The following is a 20,117-nucleotide window of genomic DNA, read 5'->3' on the forward strand; positions in this document are numbered from 1 at the left end:
TCAGCTGAGGACTGTAGCCAAATATACTGTATCCTGTACACTCAATTAATAAAAAACAAGTATAAAACTGGTTGAAGTTAATGGATTATCTTTTTTATTTGGAGAGTATATCTTCAGTGTAAAGTCCTATACTTCTATGTGCACAATATATTTAACTTATTTTTTTTTTTTTTGTAAAATGTCATAGTTTTTCTAATTACGTATGTTTACTAAAAGTGTCACATTTACTGAATACATTATAAGACAATAAACTGTCTACTATAATTGTGGATTTTCCCCTAAACCTAACTTTGAAATCACTTATTTTGTGTAAAAAAAAAATTGTGCAATGTCCTGAAACTGTGAAGCATGTAGTCAACTGATCTGTGAAAGGTATTTGCAATTGTTTACTATAAAAAGGTTAACTTACATATTCTGTAACTGTAGCTTTTATAAATTATTTAACCTCCATGTATTTTTATGCCTCTGATAAGATATAATCCTGGCAGAAAGGAAGTTTTGTACATTATTAGGCTCAAGTAAAATATACTAAAAAGTGAAATTAAATGAGTGTATTTATGCATTAGTGACCAACTGCATATTTCTAAATTTAGGATCTTGTTAATTACTTTGAAAATGAATCATTATGATGTAAATGTAGAACTTTACTTGTAAGGTATAGTGAAAATGTCATTAGAACAAGAAGAGAGTTTATTTCATATAATTTGCTGGTGTGATACTGTGTGCTTTAAAAGGTTCAGTATTCTGTTTGCCAAAATGTTAACAAAAATATGCATTCATTAAGCATTTATTGATGTAAGTTATAATTTTTGTTGCAGGTATCACAGAACGGAATTGATGCCATGACATATCTCGTAGACAGGATGGGAGTTGACTTCCGGCCGTATATTTCAACAGTGTTGCCACCAATCATTGATAGGCTTGGTATGTTTCTGTTGCTACATTATACATAGGTTTATAATTTATAGTGTGAATTATGGTATAGTAATATATTAACTGGGCCATTATTTTGATTACACATAATGTATTTGTTCTTTGCAAGACAGATACTAACATTTATGTTTAGCTTAAATCAAGGAAGCAGTTCACATTATACTGTTAAATGCTTGTAATACATGTGGATATTTTTGATTAATTTTTGCATATTTATATTTTAGAAACCTCAAGGTCTGTGTGTTAGCACACTAGCCTTACTGTAATTCTGCATGGGTTTTAGACCTAGTTGGTCATTTATCCGGCCCTCGTTGATCCGGATCTCTGAATCTCTGGATAATCCGGATCAGATTTGTAGAAATTTGATTTAATGTTTACATAAAAATAACAGTTTTATTCTAGATCCATGCAAACAAAGATGGTTAGCACACAATAAAGTACTTGACCATTCAAATACCATACGTGTTTGAAACAGAAGAAATTTGACAAATTCTTTGTTAAAAAATTATGTTGAAAAGATAATTTTATATTTTTAATGACTTGTAAACAATATAGGGTGTGTATGCTACGTAATTTTGTTCTTACAAAACATATTTTTTATCATAGTAAATGGTAAGTTTGCTTATTGAAAGATTTTGATTTGCATATTACCTGTATTACTGGAATTATCCTGATTTTTGACTGTTAAGATTTCGTTCGGTGCCAGTTAGTCTGGATAAACTAAATTTAATTGTGTATATATTTTAAATTAATGAAAACACCCAATTTTGCACGTGATTTTTCTGTTAACTAGAAAATATCCAGTATTGAAAATAAAATAATAGCAGATTAAGTGCTAGTTTTCCAGACAAAACCATTTTATAAATGAGTATGGTCAAAGCATTAAAATGTTTTCAGTTTATAGAAAACTGTAAGTTCCATGCCAGACTCCGCCCAGCTGAGGTATTATTTTGTACGCTTTGTGCTTGAAACCCAATAAAAACAATTTTAACTTGTGATGGAAATGGTGGATAATGTTCCAGGTGACAGCAAAGAGATGGTGCGAGAGAAGTCTCAATTGTTCATCCTCAAATTAATGGAGAAAGACGTGATAACACCGCAGACACTTTTCGAGAAGCTGTTGCCTGCATTCTCCCATAAGAACGGCAAGATACGGGAAGAAGTGATGAACTGTTTACAGACAACTCTCACAGAGTAAGTGTTGCGTCTTCATCACACATTCAAAATGTGTGATTTAGAGTGGTGAATTTTCAATCATTGCCTTGGTGCCTAAATGTTGATATTCGTACAGTTTAATGTGTCTTTCTTTGTGACATATAATATTTGTTAATAGTACCATTATAGATATGGCAAACGGGATATTAGTACAAAAATTGAGACACCATTCTTTATCCTACAAAAAAATTTTATTTTAGATTTATTTGTTCCTACTGGCTTTTCAAAAACTGATGCCAAAAAATTTTTTAAAATAAAATTAAGTGTTGAAATAATTTTTAAAATATTGAAATAATTTTAAAATTTTAAGATAATTTTTAACATAAAAATTAAGTGTTGAAATAATAATTATTATATAGAAAAAAATTGAAATAAAAATTAAGTGTTGAAATAGATTCCAAAATAATGAAATTATTTTTTAAATAAAAATTAAGTTTTGAAATAATTTTTAAAATAAAAAATAAGCATTGAAATATTTTAACTATTGAAATAATTTTTTAAAATTGTAAAATAATTTTAAAAATAAAAACTAGTATTAATTTTTTTTTAAATTTTAAAATAATTTAAAAAATTAAAATTAAGTGTTTCAGTAATTTTTTAAAATATTGAAATAATTTATGTAATAAAAATTAAGTGAAATTAAGTGTTAAAATAATTTTTAAATATGCTATTAGTTTTTAAAATAAAAATAAAGTGGTGAATTGTTATTTTAAATATTGAAATAATTGTTAAAATATTGATATCATTATTAAAATACTGAAATAATTTTTAAAATAAAAGCTAAGTTATGAAATAATTTTTAAAATGAAATAATTTTTTTAATAAAAACTAAGTTTTGAAATTAGTTTTAAAATATTGAAATATAAGTTTTGAAATAGCTTCTAAAATATTGAAATAATTTTTAAAATAAAAACTAAGTGTGAAATAATAATAAAAATGTTGATTTTTTTAAATATAGAAATAGTTTTTAAAGTATTAAAATAATTTTTAAAATAAAAATTAAAGTTGAAATAATTTTTAAAATAAGAAAAAAAACTCACCTAATATTAATTGTTGAAATAATTTCCAAAATATTGAAATTAATTTTATAATTAAAATATAGTGTTGAAATAATTTTTAAAATATTATATTAGTTTTTATAATAAACATTAAGCATTGGAATAATTTTTGTAATATTGGAATAATTTTTAATTTAAAAAAATAATTTTTTAAATAAAAAATTAAGTGTTGAAATAATTTTTAAAATTTTCAACTAATTTTTAAATATTTAAATAATTTTTGAGTTAAAAACTGTGTTGAAATAATTTTTTAAATATTGAAATAATTTTTTAAATGTTAAAATTTTTAAATTAATAATAATTAAGTATGAATTAATTATTAAAATAAAAATTTAATTTTGAAATAATTCTTAAAATAAAATTGTTTTGAAATAATAATGTTTAATATATTAAAATAAACTTTTAAATAACATTTAAGTCTTGAAATAATTTCTAAATTATTGAAATAATTTTATAATAATAATTAAATTTTGAAAGAATTTTTAAAATAAAATTTATGTGTTGAGTTTTTAAAATAAAAATTAAGTGTTGAATTTTTAAAATAAAAATCAAGTGTTGAATTTGTAAAATAAAAATTAAGTGTTAAATTAATTTTTAAAATTTTTGTAATATTTGTTAAAATAAACATTAAGCGTTGAAATAGTTTATAAAATATTGAAATATTTTATAAAAATAAAAATAAGTGGTGAAATAATTTTTAAAATATTGTAATATTATTTAAAATAAAAATTAAATGTTGAAATCATTTTTAAAATAATTAAATAATTTTTATAATAAAAACTATGTATTGAAATAATTTTTAAAATATTGAAATAATTTTTTTTTATTAAAAATTAACTGTTGAAAGAGATTCTAAAATTTTGAAATAATTTTAAAAACAAAAAGTTAGTGTTGAAATAATTTTTAAATTATTATAATAATTTTTAAAATAAAAATAAGTCGTGAATTAATTTTGAAAATAAAAATTAAATGTTCAAAAAATTTTAAATTATTTAATACGTTTTAAAAGTAATTTTAAGTGTTGAAATAATTTTTAAAATATTGAAATAATTTTTAAAATAAAAACTAAGTTTTGAAAAAAATTTTTAAAATATTTAAATAATATTTAAAATAAAAATTTTCGCTTAAATAATTTTTTAATTAAACTGAGTGTTATTTTAATTGATAAACGAGCTGTAACACTGTTCAAACTTAAACCATATTATACTCTATTTTTTCTCATTCAGCTGTGAGTGTCGGTTTGTGCGTTGCAGGCACGGTGCACAGTCGCTGTCCATTTCGCGCCTCCTGCCGTCCATCGTGAAGCTTCTCGGGGACCCGATGGCGTCTGTCCGCGACACCGCGTTCAACAGCCTGGTGGAGATATACAGGCACGTCGGGGAGCGGCTGCGGGTCGACCTGCAGAAGAAGTACGCCGTGCCTGCGTCCAAGTGAGTTCTCCGTCCGGGTGGGAAGCAGCGTCTGTTAGTAATTTCCGAACAAGCGTCACCTGCCGTGAAACTGCAGACTTGGCCGGACCTCGTCCAGATCACCGGAAGTTCGGGTTGGACGGATTTTACCTTAAAATGCACGGTACACTCTAAAAAAAAAAATTTGTACTTTTACAAGAGAAATTCTTGCAAACCCTGTTGCCAAGGATATTTCTTGTAAAACTACAAGGCAGAGCCTTGCAAAATCGCACATGGTACAAAGCTCTGCCTTGTAGTTTTACAAGTAATATCCTTGGCAACAGGGTTTCCAAGGATTTTCCTTGTAAAATATACAAACATTTCTTTCAGTGTAGATGGGTAAAAACTATAAAAATCAAATTTTTTTACAATAAATACGTTTTTCTTAATTTCAATTGGAACAATGTTATATACCTAGACCGAAGTGTTTACCTACGAACTGATGTAGGATGTAGGATTAACAACCCAAAACATCTTGTGATTAAATCCCGTCCAGATTAACGGTTTATGTGAGTGGGGCATGTATTTGCAGGATTATATTGAACATTGGAGTTTACATTTAAAACATAAATTATAAAATATTATGGTAATTAAACTTAAACACCTGCAAAATAATACAATATATTCTCAAGTTTCATAATGTTTACCTTATGTAGTAATATAGTGTTGTACTGTTTCACATTATGTAAGCTACTCAATAGAACGTAATACTTGAAAGTAAAATTGAAACTCTTGTATTAAACTAGTAACTTAAATAAATTTTGTTATTACATATGTTTCACATAAATATATAAGGTCCCCAAACTTTTAGGTGAATACTGAATATGTAGTGCTTTCAACTATTGTTTATCAACTTTGCAGCTTATTGACAGCAGCACTGATTCTCAACAAAATGGAAAAAATGGGAATTGAATTTGACTGAAAATATATTTACTATCCGTCTGATTAAACGATAATGGTTTTACTGCCACCACCCAACCAATATTATTGATAAGATTAAGTAATCTAAATGAATATAATTTCAAAAATTGGTTAATAAATGCAGTCATTGTCGTTTATAATGACTTCAATAACGCTGCTCTTGCAACCATCTGGTTAGAAGGTGGGTTTACATGCGGCATTGTGGCGTAGTGCACTTTTTGTTCTGCAGTAGTCCTTACTTCCCTAGCTGTCTACATTCTCCTACTGGTTTGTCTTGGTTATTTCTCCATTCCCACAGTAAGACAAACCCATGTGAAGTATGCTCGAATGCCTTGCCGCATATACACTAAGGTTGTCAAGCACAGCTCGGCTTGAACAATATATTTTTTTTTTACACTTGAATTGGTCTTACGTTCTTATTCTCTTTCAGTCTTAGCTACAAAAACAAATTTTGATCTCTATAAAATGTTTTTTTTTTTTTTTTTTAAGTTATACTTCTAATGCGACTTCCAACAAGGTTGCGTTAAACGTTTAACGCTCCTGGGGAGGGGGAATAGAAAGAGAGAGAGAGTGAGAGTGAATGCTATTGTAAGGAACTAAGTAGAGAGTAAGAAAAAAATAAAGATCCTGACAGTTTGTAGTGTCGCCATATTTGTTTCAATTTTCAATACCCTTTTTGTATATACAATTTAAATTGCAGAAAAAAATCATGTTTCATAGTCACATAAATAGTGAGTGTGTGTCATTTCTCTATGTCCACGAGGTCTCGCCGCGTCAATTTTCTCCTTGGGGCAAACCCGTCCGCTTAATTAAATAAACAGCTTTTATCGTTGAATGATTTCATGATTTATTTCATGAAAATCTGCTCTCATAAAAAAATTAGTTTTATAGACATTCAAAGGTCTCTCTCTCTCTCTTTCTCTCTTTCTTTCTTTCTCTCTTTCTTTCTCTCTTTCTCTTTCTCTTTTTCTCTTTCTCTCTTTCTCTCTTTCTCTTTTTCTCTTTCTCTCTTTCTCTCTTTCTCTTTTTCTCTTTTTCTCTTTCTTTCTCTATTTCTCTTTCTCTCTCTTTCTCTCTCTCTCTTTCTCTCTCTCTCTCTCTCTCTCTCTCTCTCTCTCTCTCTCTTTCTCTCTCTCTTTCTCTCTCTCTTTCTCTCTCTCTCTCTTTCTCTCTCTCTTTCTCTCTTTCTCTCTCTGAAAATCAATCTATGAATCATTACAAATTTATTTCCTTTATTTTTTTAGTTTGATTTGATACAATATGATTTCACTAAAAATCAATTTCTACCCCTTCCTATTTTCATTTCCACATTAAGAAGTTTCACTTCTTCCGCGCGAAGGGACTCCACGCACTATTTTTGCATGCAATTAAAAACTATTTTTTAATGATGCCAAAGAAGTATAACTTCTCACGCGCGTACCTAAGTACACGCACCCATTTTTTTATATACCTATATATTTTACTCTTAAGTAAAACAACTTCTTACATGCATTGCTTAAACTTACGCTTCACACCAAGACAAGAACAGTACATGTTTGCAATACAAAAAATTGAAATGAAAACATGTTGCAACAAAATAATTTTAAGTCTTGATAACAAAACAATGTTTTTTTGCTAAAAGCTGGGTACATTTTCTTGGTTATGCTTTCTTTTGGCCACAAAAAGAGGTAGTATTTGCGCTTCTAGGATTTTATTTTAAATGGAAAAATCTAACTAGTGATATAATTGACTATAATAAACATTCTTTTAATTTTCTCTTAAGAACTCACTGATTGCATATTTTTTTAACACTTAAATATTACTCAGTGCTTATACTTAATTTTTTTGATCACTAAGACATTTTTGTGCCCTTGTGTGTTATCATTTTGTTTGGAAGACGGATCAAATTGAAATAATTGTAATTTTTTAGAACAAAATTACCTGTTTTTTATTTTCAACAATTTACTGAAAATTTCTAAAATTTCTGTACAACTCGGTGTTAATGCTTCTTTTGGCTACAAGAGAGGTTATATAGGGAGGCCCTATATAATATATTGATACTTTTCTTGTCTGACATGGATCTGAAAAGAAAGAAGAATTTTCTAATTTTCTCAATTCATTCGGACCTTCAATACAGTTCACATATGAAACAGAAACTGATGAAAAGCTTCCTTTCCTAGATGTTATAGTCTCCAAAAAAAAACTACAAGATCACTTAAAATTGAACTTCTAGCAAATGGCTACCCATCTGGCATCAAAAACAACAAGTCACTCACCATTCAAGAAAAACTTTTGAAAAACCAAGTGGCACATTAGTTGTTCCTTAGTTCCTGAAACACACTGAAAAGAGATGATTGGGTAGCAAAACAGACTGAGAACAGTTTCCAAGTCAAATTCCACAGTTGAAAGTATGATCACCAGAGTAAAAACAACCACAGACAAATGTCAATGTCAGAACTGTAATTATCAGACATCCTGTGGATAGAGAAACTGGCTGAGCCCTTTCAACACGTATTAAAGAACACAAAAGAAATCTAAAGAAGGTTGAAACTCAAAAATCTAGACTTGCCAAACATACCTGAGTCAACAGTCCTAAAATACGCTGGGACAATGCTTCCCATTCATAAAGAAACAACACCCGATTAAAATGAAAATTAAAGAAGCAGCTTTTATTGTCGGCAATAACAATGTTATCAGTCAACAAATTAGTGAATTAAATAAATATAGAGATACCTTTAGTTAAAACTGAAACTAATTTACCACAAAAATAAAATAATTATAAACCAACTACCCTCACTCCAATACAACAGCTAATAACATCAGGTCTTAGGTGCACGGCCAGTCAGAGGGCTGCTTGCGTGTCATTGGTCGCGACAAGAATGGGTTGAAGGTAGTACATAAACCACCTGTTTTTCAGTGTTTGCAATCAGTCTGTTTCTAATGACAGAAACAGATCTCAGTTCCAGAAACATCGCAGCAGTTTTACCGTAGGTTGTCTGCTGTGTTCAACTGTGCTGTCATCATATTGGTGTCCAGAATATCAGTTAGGTCACATCTCTTGGTTTGCCTGTAAGTCTCTGTATTGTCATTTTGCTGTCCAGATTATCAGTTTAGTGTTATCGTTGGGTTTGGTCCAAAGTAAGTTTTTTTTGTCTTTATATACTGTTTTGCTATTGTCTCATTGTTGTCAGCCTACTGTGTTCCTCTGTGTTGTGCCTTTTTTCTAACTTATTCCTTTTCCATTTAATTTTGTATGGAATCCATTCATTTAAATTTTGACATGAGCTGATTTTGGCATTTTTTCTGTGTGCTTGTGTATTTATCTTTTTTTATTTGTTATTGGGGTTTATCTATGACATATAGTTTAACCAGAAATGGCATAGGTTTAAAAAAAAGTAATTACACTCTTTTATCGCATAATCGTCGCACTCGTGTAATCGTCGCACCCATATTTTAGGGCGTCAAAATTTGGATAAAAAAAAACCTCTCGCGTAAACATCACATGATGTTTTTGGTCCCGCTATTAGATGCTGAGCGCTTTGTGTAGGTATCTTTTCCGTATAAAACTATGTATTTTTAAGTATAAATATAATATTTATTCAGAAATTACTGCGTACTTATTTAAATAACTGAAATACGAAGCTGTGTGATGCGTAAATTTTCTTTTATTTTTAAACGCTATAACCTTCATTGTTCGTCTGCGTCGCCGCAGTGTACCGCTTACAAAAATGTAGCCAGCGCTTGTTACAATCATTACTGTTTGGTTTTGTTGCTTCCCGTATAAAGCGCGCACACATAGTCGAATATCGATATCTCGCCGATTGCATGCATTCGGTACCGAGTTAACTACATTTGATATCCTGCACACTCATGGTAGTTACGCGTTCGTTCGGCTTGCATTTGGATCACAGATTTAGTTTTTCTATTTAAAGTTGAAGAAAGGTTTTTGTTGCATGACTTATTAAATTAAATTGTTTGGCGTGCTCTTTTATACTTCACTTTGTAAATAAACGTACTTTCCATGAATGGTTTTTTTTATGAATACTTAAAAAAAAAAAAAACAAATTTTTTTCTGCATAATCGTTGCACCCCTACTTTTCAAACTTGATTTTAGAATAAAATGTGTTACGATTATGCGAGAAAACACGGTACTCAATCTTACCCATTACAAGGATCACGGTAGTGTAAAGTGTGGCCTACGCTTGTATATTAGGTTAAAAAAGAGTTTTAAACTGTATACTTAGGTCACATTTAAAAAAAAAACTCTTTCATCCAAAGCTAATAAAATACCCAATTCTAAACCGTTTGTACCCCTAAATGCATATAGTGAGTAAAGAGTGCTTGTTTTGTTAATTATATTGTGCAGAAATCATTTTTACAAGGTTTGTGCATGAAAATTAAGATTTGTATTCAGTAAATCCTTGAATTTGTAACAGGGAAGACTTATTTAACATGCATTAATAGGTCAAGTACTAAATGTTTGAAATAAATTTTGTACGGGAAGAACAAGTTTATTTTCTTTGCTGTTTACAAGACAAGTTTACATTAATTAGTAATGAAACAATCATATATTATGAGTTAGGGTTACTACTATTAAATTGCCTCCCCAGAAGTTCAAGTCTGAGTAATGAATAATATAAAAACATGCAAAAAAATAATGAATCAGCAAAATGTATTGCACATGAAAGACAGTGTCTCACTCTTTGGTAGTGAAATGTAAACATTTTAATCGGTGGGCTAGTTTGTATTAAAAATTCATTAGAGATGCAGACATAAATTCTGATAAAAAAAATTAGAAATAGAATCCATCCTAATTAAATAAAGACACTGTGTGCAGTAGCTCACATATTTAATTGTTTATCAGAAAAGAATAAAGTATGAGATATAAAACAAAATGGATTTTCAGCCAAAAAAATTACAGCATGTATATTTTTATAAAAAAAATTTAAGAATGTAAGAGCATGGAAATTGGTAACATATTTTATATTAAGGTAATTTGAAACTAACTATCCTTTTTTGTTGTTGTTAAGTGTTATTCATAACTACTGATTTCATTATTTATTCTTCAAAATTTTTCTAAGCAGAAAATTTAGCATTGGTGTTGATGTTTGCAAGAACATAGTATTTTGTTGTCAAAAAGGAAGAAACCGTTAATTAGAACGAAATCACAAACATTTATGATCTTTCAGTGTTTTCACCCAAACCCACACGTGTATGTGTGTGTGTATGTCTCAGCTGAAATTATTTATGGCATGCTGTTTGTAGCTTCCTGTTGGGGTTGGGTGGTCGTGCAGGAGAATTTTGTCGCAGTCTGGACGAGCAGTGGTCGTAAACATGGATGAGCTTGGCTGAATCTAGATGTGTCCCCTCCCAGCATTGTTCTTTGTGCAAGTGGTTGGCAGTATCTGCCGTCAACGACAGTGATCGGCTTAGCTTCAGGCGGGAGAGCTAGAGTGGCGGGCACCATGTGGATATTTGTCGATGGGCGATGGGTGAAGAGGTCTGAATATGACATTGGGTAGTAACATTTCTGCAAAATGCATGTATTTATAGAAGTGTATCAGCTGTGTACTGTATTTAATTTAGTGACTGCCATATAACATGAGAGTGTTTTTCAACACATGTATATTAATCTTATAAATAAAAAATGACAGATTTATTTTTAAAATTGCATACAACTTAAAAGTTTGTTTCTTTTTCGAAAGTTACCTAAATTTAGTCTTATTCATGAATGTCCTTATCCATATTTTCAATAATTTTTAACTTGCTTCATTTATGGACTTCAGTGTTTCTTTGTTACAAATTTTGATATTTGTCGCTATTAGTTCCGGGTTTCTAGATATATTTCAATATTCGCAGTGGTTTTGATTAAAAAAGTTTTTAATGTAATTCAAAATTTGTTCGTAAAAATTATTTTGTATTTATGTAAGTGCATTTTAATTTCTATATATTTAAGTGATATAGTATTTTCTCAACAGTTAGTCATTTTTATGTTTTTAGGTTGCCAGCATTGATGGCGAGGTTCGATGAAATGAAAGCTGCCGGAGACATGTTACCTTCTGCGATGGTTGATGGTAAGTACTGAATTTTATATTTTTGTGGTGAAATTTGGGAACTTTGGTGTAAATTTCTTAATTTTTGCAGCACTGAAGCTTTAGTAATAACTACAGTAACATTATTGGAATAAGATATTTGATTACCATGCCATCATCAATACACTTTAAAGTGTTACTGTCTTACACTCTTCCTTCTGAAAAAATGTTGTGAAAGTATCACAATGATCGCTTCCCATTTTAATTCAACTTTAAATGAACTTCTAGCTAATGATTTTTAAGTCAGGTCTTCTTGCTTTGGGGTATTTATTCATAAATTCACAAATATTTGCAGCTTAGTAAGTTAAACTAATGAAAATTATGACAACATACACTATAATTTCATAATCTACAACTTGCTTCTTTGTAAATTTCACAATGCAATGTGTAATGATTTATGTATACACTTAACTGGATAGTGCACAATATTTTTTTTGGTTTTCACGATATATATTTTTGTATTGAGCCCAAATGTATATTGTGTGAATTGGTAGTTTTTCTAAAAATGCAACAAAACGTCCATGTTGATATCTGTAACTACCGATAACATACAAGCTATTGTTGCATCAGAAAGTCCCCGTAAACTGCACAAAGTATTTACGTTGTTTGTGTAGGTCACATTCCGTTTTGTAGACGATCCATGTCGAAAAGAACACACCTAAATTTGCTGACTACTTAGAATGAAAAATTGGGACACAAGTTCAAAGTACAGTGAAAATTTTTAATTTGGCTCATTGCTGTTGCCATGAATGTAAATACGGTGAGGAGGGGGGGGGGGGTAGTATGCACCCCCCTGGAATTAATAAGCCCCTCATTGAGGGGCCCTGCTTATAGTTGTAAAATCGTGACTTGTGACACAGGGTTGATAAACATGAACATAAAAATTATGTTTTATGGAAAACTTTCTGTATATTTTAAAATGTTCTGCTTATTGCATGCACATAGGCCAACATATATGCAGTATACAACATACAACCACTGTATCCAGAGATGACTTGCGTCAGTTAAAGCTGTGCCAAAAACTCTCTGACCATGCATAGTGATGGCAAAACTTATTTTCAACACATTGATATATTGGTATTTCGATATATCGCTTGAATTATATAACTACTGATGAAACATCAACATGAAAATATCAGTATTTTTGATATATCGCTCTTTTATAATATACAAACTTTTACCCATGCCTTACTTCTTATAAAATATTAAGTACCTGTTATATTGAGTTTTTGATATCTAAACTAATATAAAGGAATAACCTGATACCAGTTTAAGCTTCTTCTAGCAAAAATGAATCCAACTATTTTTATTATTTTCATTTTTTTTTATTATTCAATAATATCTTCTCCATGTGTTTCAATTTTGTAAAATTATTTTTTAGTTTTTATTTTTAAGTAATTTTTATGAATTGTTATTGTTATAGACTTCAGAAGCTGTTAAGTGAAAAATAAGCCAACAAACATGTAGAAAAGAGAATAATTAAATGTAAAAAATTGAAAAATTACATAGTTGTATTTGATTTTGCTGGCAAGACCTAAACCTGTTGTAGGTATTTAATTCTTTAACTACTATAAATATATTCCTTTTTTTTTTGTCAAACTTAGAAGCGTTTATTTTTCAGTTATCTAAGTTCTATTATTTATTATTTTTGCTGCCAAATTTATTTACAGATAATTTTATTCAAATTCATCGGAACTAAATATAGATATAAAAAAACAACTGCACTAAAATATTGATACCAAATTATTGATATTTTGGACCTGAAATATTAATACTTCCGATACATCATGTACCATTGCCGTCCCTAGCCACGTGAGCCTCCCCTGCGAATTTCTGTGGCCCCTTTTGTGAATTCTACAGATTCGTGTCCCTGACCTCAGCCATACTGGATTATCAAAAGTCAGTATAACTTAAATGGAATTTTTAAAATAATAATAATGTTCAGTTTAAAAATATTAAAATACATAAGTTGCTCTACTGAAAGAAAAATTCAGACCATTATGGAAATGTACCTGTGATATGTGAAGTATGAAATGTAACCCGCTAGAAAACATACGTACTGAAATTAAAACTGATAGTAACAATAAACTCTGAGCGAACTCAAAATGCCTGCTGTGCAGTAATGTGACCTGGCAGCCAGTGTCAACATCTGGCGCCCACACGGAAATGTCTGAAAGAGTGTGTTTCAATTTGTAGTATTCTTTGAACATTGGCTTGGGTTTACTTTTCGCATAAAGACTTTTGTGTCACCATGCTTCACTGAAATGAAGTATTGTTCATCTGTCTGCTAGGTACGTCTCCTGTATCCTGTCCACATTTTTGTATTTGTAAATGCAATACAGTGTTTGAATGGCCTGGTATTCCATTTTCTATATTGTAATGGTATCTAACAGTTTTCATTTTTAATTTTATTTATATTTTGAAAGTAAATTTTTCGAGTTAATTTTTTGTAAGTTTACTTCATAAAGCAAGTAGCTATGCAAGCATTTTAATGTATGCTTATTAGAGTGCTATTTACTTACATATTAGATATTACTGTCAACAAGTCTTAATTATAAAAATAATAATTTTTTTTGTTTTAATGTTTGGAAAATATGTTTGTGTACACACATGTGCCACACTATAAATAAACTTTTTTATTAATATGATTGTTAAATCTTTAAGAAATGACTGATTTGTTAGTTGTTATGGGGGACAGTCATCAAACATGAACATAGAAACCAAACAATAATAATAATATATTATTATAGTTATTAACAACATATAAATAAAATATGACAGCGTCTGAAAATTGAGGATATGTAGGACATGTAAATATTTTTAATTGATAAAGAATTTATTACCCATCACTAGGAACCCACAAAAATTTGCACAAAATTTTCAGAAAAATAATAAAATTCTGTAGGTTTTTACATTTTTTTTTTTTTGCAAAATTTCAACATTTTTGTAGAAACACAAAATGTTGCTTGAAATATAGCTATTTTCACGAGTTGGATGCCATTTCTGAAAATATCTCAAAGTACACCATAGATTTATAATACAGGAAATCAAACTTCAATAAACATAGTACCTATTTTTACATGCTTTATATTAGCTTCACCTGTATGTTTGTCCGCCGTCTGTAACTCTGTCTGTCCGTCTGTAACTCTTTCGACTAAGAGTGAGTGACTCATCACTGTAAAATGTCCCACCCATTTCATTACGTTCGTTAGCCGAGCGGTCTAAGGCGCGCGACTTCTGTGACGTTAGCTTTCGGATTCAGCGATCGTGGGTTCTACTCCAGGCCACGCCGAAAAAATTTTTTTTTTCCGGTAAATTCTAAGATTATATCCATACATCTAACTGTAAATGATTGTCTGTCCGTCTGTAACTCTTTCGACTAAGAGTGAGTGTCTCATGATTGTAAAATGTCCCACCAATTTTATTACGCTCGTTAGCCGAGCGGTCTAAGGCGCGCGACTTCTGTGACGTTAGCTTTCGGATTCAGCGATCGTGGGTTCTACTCCAGGCCATGTCGAAAAAATTTTTTTTTTCCGGTAAATTCTAAGATTATATCCATACATCTAACTGTAAATGATTCGGAGAGACTTTACCATTTCTTTGTGACGTTGCAACTCCAAATAGTTATCTCAGATGGTAATAGGTAGTGTCGGTAACTCATTTCCCTATGATAATTATACATAAATATAGTTTAAAAAACTAAAAAAACATGCTTTTAAAGAATATCAAACTAAAAAGTTAAAAATAAATATAGTTTAAAAAACTAAAGAAACATGCTTTTAAAGATTATCAAACTAAAAAGTAAAAAATTATTTTAAAATTTAATTTATGACAATAGTATATAAGCAATACTAGTATAAATGAGAAAAAAGCATGGGGCGCTTAATATACAAAAAATATGGCACAAAGCGCCTCAAGCTTTTTTCTCATTTATACTAGTATTGCTTATATACTATTGTCATAAATTAAATTTTAAAATTATTTTTTACTTTTTAGTTTGATAATCTTTAAAAGCATCTTTCTTTAGTTTTTTAAACTATATTTATTTTCTACTACAGCAGCAATCTATAGTAATTATACAAACATACGTTGCTGTAGGTGCAGTGCATACAACACAGTTACACATTTACCCATCTTGTGTCTTGATATCTTTGGTTATTTACTTATTTTGTGTAAAATCAGGATGGCGTTATTGAAGAAGATAAGATACTATACATGTAACGATGAATCCTGATTTTACGTTACTTTTATTTTATCATGTGAAGTGACACTATAAATGCTTCTTTTTTTTAAAGGAAAATTTATTTCTTTGGAAATCATAAAACAGATCTGAAAAATAATATGCACTAACCTATCTTCTCATTTGTTTACACTTTTCGTTTGAGTGATTTTATAGTTAGGACAAGAAGTAATTGTTAATAGCATGAGAATACATGTTACAATGGGTTTTATGTACGTTGAGCCCTGTCCCTTTGCTTAAATTCAATTTTTTTTATTTACAAAATCTAGAAACGTACACATTGTGTATACTGCTTTGCCGTGTTTATGCCAGATGATAGAAGTTGGTGTGCTGCTTTATTTAGTACTTACTTTGTGTCTGCATGATTAAACAGTAAGCAGGAGCGTATGTAGGAATTAATTTCGGGAGGGGGGTAGGATAGACCCACATTGCTGCTGTTTGCTTTCAAATTCTTTCTGTATGTTGTTGAGAATGATACATTTTTAGGATTTAGGGGGGGGGGGGGGGTTAATTCCCTAAATCCCCCCCCCCCCTCCTTTTCCGTAATCCCTGCGTACACCTCTGGCCGTAAGTAATTTTAGTTTGTTGTTTGAGTTTTAAGAAGGTTATAGAGATGATCACTAATAGATATAAACCTATATTTTTCAAGAGATTATGTTAGATAGTTTCTGGAACTTAAAACTGTTAAAACAATATTTAAAAAAAATTCTTTAATTTTGACGCGTGATCTTTAGGAAACTAATTTTAAGGGGAGAAAAAGGGGAAATGGATGATGAGTACCAAATTTAGAACTAACTTATTTTTTTACACCAATTATTTGCACCACTCTATGTTTTTACACCAAAATTTTGGACTGCTTTTTTCCTTATTTTAACACCCCTTTTGGTAAATTTTATTTATAGTTTTTTAGGGTCGCTACCCATCTCTAACCTTAGCCTCTTAAAAACTCTAGCATTAAAAACACAGCATTATGTTCTCTTTACCACAAAACAGTTGATTGAAGAAAGCCAGAGTTAAAAATAATAATCATTTGAGTATCAAAGGTGTAACATATTATTTTTGAGCCAATCTCAATGTCTGTATTGATTATTTACTGTTCTTGGCTCAGTTAATCAGTATTGTTTTGAAACACTCAAAGAATTAAAATGTTCAAAATTTTGTTTCCTAGGTTATTAAAAACATTATTTTCACATATAGAATTGGTTTAAGGATTATATTCAATTATTTCAAATTTTTTTTTTTCAATTGATATAATTTAGCATTATATTTTACAGTTCTCCCACCAGAGATTCTCTTGTGTAATTTAGAAATAAATCCTAACTATATTTGTCAATATTTTTTATATAATTGTACCCAAAGCGGTTTGACTAATCTGTTGCTTAAAATAATTGGCTAAACACAATAAATATTTCCATAAGATTTCTCATGAGATATTATATAATTTAACTATGCACACTAAAAATACTATGTGATTTATAGAAATTGAAACATAAATTATTATTATCATAATTTCATACTAAGTTAAATTACATTCTTTAAAACTTTAGCCTATTTAAACAACAAAATAAACTCAGAAGAATTTGTGAGTAACATTTTCTGACCAGTTTATATCTTTGTTCTAATATAAATTCATTTTCATTAATTTTCTTTTACTAGTGGACTTTTTTTTAATCTTATATATGATAAGGAAAGTAATGAATTAACCCTACCTCCGACACAGCTGTTTAGCTATGTGTAATATAAATCACAGTGAATCACTCTGAAAATATTTAACAACAGTATAGCCAGGTTACTGAACTTAACTTCAAGATAAGGTTACCATAAAAAGTAAGTGTTAAGAACTTTGGGAAAAGCAAATGGAAAATTTCCAGAATTTGTGAGCATTCTGATTGTGACTTCATTCTACATATTAAGATTGAGCTTTAAAGATAAGTGATGCCTTTTGCTAAGCTTTGTTGTACAAATAAAACTAGGCAAGATTCCTAGAAAAATCATTTAATTTATAATTTATTCTTTAATATAGTTAATTTTTTTGTGTAATACAACCATGCACAGTTTTCTTTTCTTTTGCACATTAGTTTTCAAATTATAATATTATAAAAATGTTGAATTTTTAAATACCACATTAAACATTCAAAAGGATTTGCATGCTACCGTTGGTTGTGAGAGTATGCACTGGTCGCATGAGCTATTATTGTTTTGGCTTAGGTGCGGAAATGTGTATGTGTATCGCTAATAGACGGGTACTGAATTACATTGTTGATGTAAAACGTTTCTGCATCTGAAAGTAAAGGTAGATTAATACATGAATTACTTTGGATACATATTAGTATCCTTATAATGTGATCATTTTATGTGTAGTAAAAAAATCTTGGCTATAGTAATATGTACAATATACTGTCCCCCACCACAACCCACCAAACAAGGATAAAGTTTAAATGAAGGTAAATGCTCAATTTAATTTCTGGGAATGACAGTACATGCTAAATCATAAGTGATATATAGAAATATCAAATGTGGATTTATGTTTTACATTTTGGTTTATACATCTTTATAAACATAAAAATAATAAAAATTACCATGGTCATAAAATCTGTAAGGCCTTGTAACTTGATTTTTTTTTGATTGCATGAGTTTACTCTAATAGTAGAACTAAATTATAAGTCTGTTGCTTATAGATCTATCGGAAACCCTACAAGTTATTCAAGCTGCATTATAATTCATATTTATTATGAAAACATAAATGGTCAAGTATTTTTTTCAAAGTTAATTTCCTTGACTGTGCAAAGGTTTAAATGAGAAAGTGATTTATGTATCAAAAAAACCTCATAGCCTTCTACTCGTCCCAAAATTTTTTGGGGCCTTACTGTTATAGCCACGATTGCGTATAGGTCTTTAATAATTTTTGTAATTGCTGGGTTTGAAAAGTTGTACATTAAATAATGAGGAGAGGGCCCGACAAAATAATCTCATCCTGGGCTTTTAGTTCTTCTTTATAGTCTGGGTACACAAGTCTAGAAAATAGTGCAAGTACCAGTCATGTAGAAGTGTGATTCTTACAGTGGAAACTGAAACCATGTTTTTCATGATATGCGACGAGATCTATTGGGTGGGTCCATAACTACTAGAAAAAAAAATTGGACGGGAGGTTCAAATCCAATGTTTGAGGTTTTTAATTTAATTACTTGATGACTATTTGCTTAGAAACAGAGATTTAATTTTTTTATATAGGTATATATTTTTTAATTTTTCTAACCTAACTTAAACTAAGTGTTATTGTTTGAGAGGGATCCGGGTTAGGTAAGATTCTAGGTGTGTCCCAGGCCTAAGCCTACTCATGCTGGTTTCAGCCGTGCAGAAAGGGTAGCATGGATCGATCTTTCCGAGAAACACTTAATGCTGTTTTGTAAAAAATTATTTTAAATTACTACGAGATGCAAAATTTCTGGTATATGCCACACCACAAAATATGTGGCTACCAAAGTAAAGTGAAAAATGTTTACTGGTTTGTTTGCCTGGATAATAGCTTATGCATTTATTCTCACAATCAATGAAGCTGTGTTAGAAATATATTACGAAAGCTGCTGCCTTAAGGAGTGGGCTCAAAACTACTTTAAAAACTAGGTCTCGGCCTCGACAATTAAAGTTCCTCCCCCCATGGTATACCAGCTCCGTCTCTGCGAAGAAAGGCTAGCGACGTGACGTAGCGCGCTTTCGGGCGAAACGGCTCGACCACGAGTCCAGTAGGCCCCCCCCCCTCCCCCTCTTCCATCCTGTCTCGGCGACCATCAGCTGCGCCGGACGGCCGGGCTTTACCCGTCGTAAACACGTGACGTCAGCTGGGCTTGGCTGGGGCTGTGACGTCACGCGCTCTTTGGGCGTTCTCTCGCTCCAGCGTGGTCACGAGAAACGAAGTGCAAAGGCCGAGGTATGGGGTTTGTGCCTCGGGAAGCCTACTATTCACAAGAGTCTTTTAAACACGCCTGAATATTTTACCTTCGTGTAACATTTCTTTCTAAGTTTGAAAGTGCACGAAACTAAATAAACGAGAGAAAAAAAATTTGAAAATTGTTATATCTTCGTTACATCACTTGATACTTGGTTCTGATTTTAAGGTCCCTAAGGCAAGCTGTTGGCAGGCACAAAAGGGACTCCACGCATGGCGGTGCCCACGTTTACTACACGGGCAAACGTTGAACGGTTAATTTCATGTGAAGTTTAATAAAATTCC

The 20,117-nt window shown here is 30.4% G+C and overlaps 1 protein-coding gene across 5 annotated transcripts in view; it reads left to right on the top strand.

The window, feature by feature from the left end:
* LOC134528204 (CLIP-associating protein 1-B) overlaps positions 1 to 20,117 on the top strand; it is a 412,343-nt gene that overhangs the window by 93,859 nt on the left and 298,367 nt on the right. For all 5 annotated transcript variants that reach the window (XM_063361604.1, XM_063361603.1, XM_063361605.1 and 2 more), the window contains exons 3-6: positions 819 to 924; positions 1,956 to 2,127; positions 4,460 to 4,636; positions 11,555 to 11,628. In XM_063361604.1, coding sequence (XP_063217674.1) covers positions 819 to 924; positions 1,956 to 2,127; positions 4,460 to 4,636; positions 11,555 to 11,628 — 529 coding nt within the window. The remainder of the gene's footprint in view (positions 1 to 818; positions 925 to 1,955; positions 2,128 to 4,459; positions 4,637 to 11,554; positions 11,629 to 20,117) is intronic.

Source organism: Bacillus rossius, chromosome 1 (assembly GCF_032445375.1).
Source record: "Bacillus rossius redtenbacheri isolate Brsri chromosome 1, Brsri_v3, whole genome shotgun sequence".
Classification (NCBI taxonomy): Eukaryota; Metazoa; Arthropoda; class Insecta; order Phasmatodea; family Bacillidae; genus Bacillus; species Bacillus rossius.